At 35.2% G+C, this 6,693-nt stretch overlaps 1 protein-coding gene across 1 annotated transcript; it reads right to left on the minus strand.

Annotated features, from left to right (window-relative positions):
* Nucleotides 1-2,431: 2,431 nt before the first annotated feature.
* On the minus strand, nucleotides 2,432-6,375 carry LOC116118052 (probable RNA-dependent RNA polymerase 1). Its single transcript, XM_031404029.1, has 4 exons — nucleotides 5,899-6,375; nucleotides 3,764-5,628; nucleotides 3,369-3,519; nucleotides 2,432-3,226 (listed from the first exon to the last, which is right to left on the minus strand). The coding sequence occupies exons 1-4, from the start codon at nucleotides 6,373-6,375 to the stop codon at nucleotides 2,432-2,434; spliced, it is 3,288 nt and encodes a 1,095-aa protein (XP_031259889.1).
* Between the last annotated feature and the right edge of the window lie 318 nt (nucleotides 6,376-6,693).

Genomic DNA, 6,693 nt, shown 5'->3' on the forward strand with positions numbered 1-6,693 from the left:
GTTATGGGTCAAGTTCATTTTTTCCTTGGATTCGAAGTCAAAAGAAATGCTTCTAGTCTACTTCTCACTCAGTCAAAATATACACAAGATCTGCTGGAGAAGGCAAATATGGGAAATTGTAATCCTTGTTCAACTCCCATGGCTATTGGAACTAAACTTAGCAAAGAGGAGGGAGAGTTGTTTGACCAACCTACACTTTATCAGAGCATCATTGGAGGATTACAATACATAACACTGTCCAAGCCTGACTTAGCCTTCACGGTGAATAAATTAAGTCAGTTTCTTCAACATCTAACTATAGCACATTGGGTAGCATGTAAAAGGGTGTTGCGGCACATTAAAGGAACTATAAACCATGGCTTGCAGTTTACAAAATACCCACATTTGGAGCTAGAAGCCTATGCTGATGTTGATTGGGCAAGTGATATTAATGACCGCAAGTCCACTAGTGGCTATGCCATCTTCCTTGGTAACAACCTTGTTCAATGGAGTTTCAAAAAATAGAAATTAGTGTCCCTCTCATCCACTAAAGCCGAGTATAGATCACTCAATCAAGATGCCACAAAGGTTTTTTGGATACAACATTTGTTTCAAGAGTTGAGTGTTAACATCAAACATGCTCCTATGATTTGGTGCGATAATATGAGTGTAGGGGCTTTCCTAAAATCCTGTTTTTCATGCATGTACTAAACACATAGAAATTGATGTTCACTATGTGAGAGAACTGGTTGCAAGGAAGGCTTTAGCAGTACAATTTGTTGCTTCAAAGTACCAAAAAGTAGATATTATGACCAAAACTTTATCTGGAGCAAGGTTTAATATGTTGCGGGATAAGTTGAATGTAACAACAGAGTTGCATGAGTTAACTCTAACATCTACAACAAAACAATGCTCTGAAGTGTCCACTGATAAACTTGACCAAGAGAAAGATGACTAAACGACAACAACATTAGAAAACTGACTGAAATTGTCTTGAATTCCAAAAAACATATGCAGAATGCAATCGAATGATGTAGTAGAATGATATAGCAGAAAATGTAGAAGTAGAATGCAATCGAATGATATAGAAGAAAATGCAGAAGTAGAATAAGGCAGTAAAAGGAAAAAGGCTCTAGACTTAGAGTCTATTTTCAAGTACGTGGAATATTGAGGTTTTACATAGAAGAGACAGGTTCTGTTTAAGAGGGAATATCAGATATAAAAAGGTTGAAGATTACATAGAAGAGAGAAGTTTTGTTTAAGAGGGAATATTAGATGAAATGTAGAAGAGTAATTACAATGGGGTTAATTTGCAATGTTGTAAAGAAAGGGGGTTTACTTTGTAATGGGCTAAAAGAATATCAAACGCAGTGTTTTAGAGTCTTGTCTATCCAAACACTGCGTTTTACATTGTACACCAACTATATAATAGTTGGTACTCGTCTTCCTCAATAACAGAAATTCACACTTTTTCAACAGATTTTATTTCAGTTACATTTTCAGTTTTTCTTTAGTTATAGCTCAATCACAAATACCTTCGACACATGAATTAGGAAGGTGATAGGATTTTGATTCCTATTTTGGGACGAGAGTTGGCTAATGGGTTGGAGTCTGATTTGGCTTAATTTGTAGGAAGGCCCAACTCATGGAGTGGTCAATCAATAAGGTGGATTTAAGTATAGGTCCAACCAAAATTGGTCTAAGGCACTGGGCCGTAATATGTTTATTTCATTATTGGACCTCGTCAGACACAGTACGATTTTTGGCTCATACATTTTCCAAAATGATAAATCATAAATTAGCAAGAGTTTGTCAAGTATGCGCATATTTTTGTTTTGCAATAATTACATAAATTTGCATATTTTCATTAACTTCACTTCCACAAAGTAGAACTAAATTTTTTAATGAATAATATTATCCATTAGAAATAAAGTAATTTTTGCTAATTTAAAGTTGATATTTGCTAATAAGTGTTCAAATACAAACATTTACCAATACAAGCACATTCTTGTGCAAAAAATTGAGATAGGCCAGAATGTGACATACATAAATTTGCAGATCATACAAAATCCAATCGATATTCATTCTGTATCCTTGAAACAAGAGAGAAAGTTTTTTGTGTATCTGTTACACATACAAGAAGTCAATAAAAGTAGCAAAAATAGAATACACGTGATTAGGTGGTAACAAGTGCAACAGATTCACAAAAGTTTTCTTCTTTGAACAAGGCCATGTATTTAAATTTGCAATAGAATTTTAAGGCAACTTGATTTATTGAATAACAAATAGTAAGATACAACAAGTTTTGAGACACTTACAGTATTGACAAACACACAACAATCATCACAATACAAATATATAAAGTTGACACTCAAACTGAATAATTGTACAAATAAACATATATATGCACATAATGAAGTACTCTTGTCAAGGCATCTCTCTTCAAATGATATCAAGAGACAAACAAGATCTTCATAATACTCTGTCTATCTCTCTTGATCTTAAGAAGTTTATCATGAACACACCATGGAAAACTAAGGAAATGCTCGCGATTTAGTCCTTCATTGTATCGACCCCAGAAACTTGGATGATATGTAACATAATACCAAGCTGATGCTTTCATGTATACTTTCTCAGGACCATCAAATTCTTTTGCTTTCTTGTTAAACCATTCCCTAGCTTCCCTTATCAATGACTTCACAGCCAATTTGATTCCTTCCAAATCCCTTTTCTTACTAAAAGATTTCACCATTTTCATTATTCGACCACTGAGTATTTCACCCTCGGTTGATATCCCGAAATAGTCCATCAGATTTCCCAATCTATAATCATACTCACTTTTGTAATAAAAAGCATCATCAATGTAGTCCTTGAACCCCTCCACTTCCATGTCAAGATCATAAAATTGTCTCGCCTTTTCTGTTGTGAAGGATTTGAGAGTACCCATCTTTGGCATAAGATCTTTTACCTCGCGATAAAGTTTCCCAATCACACTTTGCGATTCATAGGATTCGCTTTCAAGCTTTTCCAAGTAATCTGGAAAACTTCTAACTTGTAAATGTTGAGGGATTTTAGTAGGTACTCCGGTTTTTGAGAAGTTGACAGCAATGGAGGCTAGCTTGGCTAGCTGAATACATTGCCAACACATTGCCTTGAAAGGACTCTTATCTGCAAATGCAGAATGGGCATTACAGATTATTCCCAAGTTTTCATTGACCATGTAATTTGTGAAATACTCCTCCACATCCTGTACCATAATAGTATCTATGTTAAGGTATGGAAAAAAAATTTGTGAGCTAATTAGAACTCAAAAGAAAATGAACTCATGCAATAAGCCATAATTCATGCATGTGTTTGAACAAATCTTGGCATGCTAGATTGAGTAATACCTCAATTGTAACTTCATTATCAAGAATCTTAGGTGGTGCTGAAGTATAATCCATAGGTGGATACATGCGACGAGGAATGAGATCACCATCCCAACAAACAAAGTAGATATCTCCATCCAAATCACTCCCCGAACATTCATTAGGATGGGGTCTAGTTAACAATGTAAATAATGTCACTATAAATATGCTTTATAGAGAAAGTTATGCTTAAGTAAACAAAATATTAGTGTACAAGAAGAATGTAATGTGATCTTCAAGAGAGTGGTGATCAATTTAGAAAATTTCTGTATTCGATATCAAAATTTCAAGCAAGCAAGAAATATAAAATATGTAATAAGACAGTCTTTGTTTTGGGCATGAGTGTGTGTGCTATGTGGTGTATATGATAGGCTTACCTCCTTCCTTTAGCTGGAAATACTATGCAATCCACCATGTGGTGCAAGGCTGGAACATTGACAGCCTTTAGTTTACGAACATCTCCAGGATGTAGACATGGATTTTTCGCAACGATTACCCTTTGCTCTAAAATTCTGCTTTGACTTGATACTCTGCCACTAAGCAAATCTAAGGAATTGTTCGATAACTCAGTTTGGTGACCTGAACATTGCACGAACACTTGACCATATTTCAATATTCCTGTCTCATCGAGACACCCCATCATTGTTTGTCCTCTTGGGACAAAGATTCTTGTTTTCGTTTTCAAGTCTTTCAATGCTGATAAGCGAAATATTTGTAACATCATTGAAAGAAATGGTTCTTCACGTGGCTTAGAATAATAATGAAGCATATCTTTCAGTACATGTTTGATCTCTCCTGAAGACATCAAGTTAAGTGTTTCCTGTGCCTTTAATGGATTTGTTAAAATTGTATCCAATTGAGAAATCATATATTTCTGCTTCTTCTTAAACACTTTATCTTTAATACCTAGAGTCGACAATAGTATCACCAATTGGCGATTAAGATAACAAGGCTGATACTTGCTACATTCCAAAATATCAAGACTAACATTATCTGATTTGTATTTGGACATACTTGGTCTCATTGATAACTTTATCGATGAAGTTGGATCAACTGCTATGACACCTTTGTACCCGCCATATTGAATCTGAAAGGCAGATGGAACATATCTGAAGCCATATTTTGTAGTCACCATATGAGCCAATTTAGCTGATATTTTCCCAATGCCGTCAGAGAAAACATATTTGACTCCCCCCCTTTCAACTTCTATATCAGGAATTACTTCAATTTCATTGCTATCAACATTCACAACTTCCCTGGAAGAGTCGAATGATTGACCAAGTCTAGCAGAATATTTCGCCACATTCCTTATCGTGCTAAAATCACCCAACCTCTCTCTAATTTCACTTGGAGTTAGCCCTGGTCTAGATGCAAACATCCACAAAGAATTATCTTTCAGTTGACTATTAGAAAAGGCCAAAAATTCAAACTTTTTATCTCCAATAACAATGCCATTTCTCAAAGTTGACAATATCCTTTGATAAACTCTAGTACGCCTTTCAGTATTCGCCAAAGATTTTCGAGCAGATAAATCTGTTGCACGTATTTTTTCAAGATCCTCATTGACAAAAGAAACATGAATAAAGTTCTCACTATCATCAGGATATGTGCGTAACACATTATTGGATAGAACAACCTCTGGACCAAAGAAATATACTTTAGATGGGGTGACTAGAACCCTGCGCATATATACCAATCCGTGACTTAAACTGATGGTAGGCAACATAGGAGGTCTTGTAGCCATGCTATACTTTTGGTATTCTTCTGTAAGCCACCGTCGAGGTGCAAAGCAACATTGTTTTGAGTAAAACAATGTCTCAAGAGCATGTTCTACAAATGCTATATTTCTTCTATGCGGTTCAACCATCCGAAAGAATTTAGCATCTACTATTGGCCTAGGTATACAACCATGCTGAACCAAGATATTAATCTTAAACAGGATATGAAATGGCAAGTTAAATCCTTGGGGTGGACTTACAATGGGGACATGATCATAATGGCAAGAGGAAGTTGAACCTCTCTCCACAACGAGTTTCTCGTTGGTTTCTTTATAGTAAGCGAAATCTTTTGGAAAATCTGAAAGATAACCAGTGGTGGGAAGTTCCAAACATAAAGCAGTAGATTGGCCAATGCAAGAGGATGGAGTAAAATCAACTTCATGAACCCACTGAACATCAGTGTCATCTCTAAAAAAGGTTTGCTCAGGCACACCTTTCGAATATATCCGAGGAACACCAAATAACTAACAATAGTAACACAAAAAGATGAAAAAGAAGAACATGTTAAGAATTGTCCTTAGTTGTCATACATATTAAAACGTATTATTCCTAGTAATCTTAAGAATTGGAACAAGTTTTAACTATAGCTTTAAGTACCAAATCATCCACTAGCGATATAAAATCTTAAATAATGCAAGAGATTGTTACTATGTAGTAGCAAAGTACAATAAGAAGCAATTCTATATTGCAGAAATAAAAGAAAAATACAATATTGATTAGTTTAAACAACACACCTGAATGATGATAAACCTCTTGTCTTGTAGACGGCGCAACTCAACTAGCCTAATGCTCTGGTACGGGAGCTGAAGCTTATAATCCACAGAGTGATGAGATAGAAAAAAGATGATTTTTCTTAGTCCAAATCCGAACTTGACAGAAACATTCTCCTGAGACCATAGTGATGAAAACTTTTTTTTTGACAATTGAAAACCAAAATGCAACTTTACATCATAAATCCTATGTCCCTCACTCATATCTCGAGCTTTCAAGTAAGAATTTCGATACCAAAGGTGTTCATCAGCCAAGGACTTGATCGTATCTGCAGCTTCACTGGATGTGAAGTGTACAATTGCATAGGCCCTTGAACCTTCATTTTGCTGAACTCCCACATCAGTGACAGCCCCTTTACCCAAAATTTGCTCCAGAAATTGTTTTATAGCCTTTGGTTGCTCAGCCTTAGCAAATCCATACAATATGATTGACTTACCCATTCAGTCTAAACAATTTCAAGTGCAGTTTCCTAATCAACACCAAATGATCAGTAACACTTGAAAAAATCCCATTTGATGCATGAAAAGTAAAGAAATTTGAAAACATCAGTGTTCAATTAATAAACCTTAACAAATATTTCTTAAATTATAAGCATCGCATTTTCAACAATCAGAACTCAAAAATGCCTACCCATTTCAGTTTTAAAGGAAGTTGATTAATCCAGACACGATAATCTGAAAGAATATATGTCACAAACCATACAATATGTTGCTGAAAACATTCCTTCTTTTCATGATTATAAGAATATATATAATCAA

Source organism: Pistacia vera, unplaced genomic scaffold (genome assembly GCF_008641045.1).
Source record: "Pistacia vera cultivar Batoury unplaced genomic scaffold, PisVer_v2 Contig833, whole genome shotgun sequence".
In the NCBI taxonomy this organism is placed as follows: domain Eukaryota; kingdom Viridiplantae; phylum Streptophyta; class Magnoliopsida; order Sapindales; family Anacardiaceae; genus Pistacia; species Pistacia vera.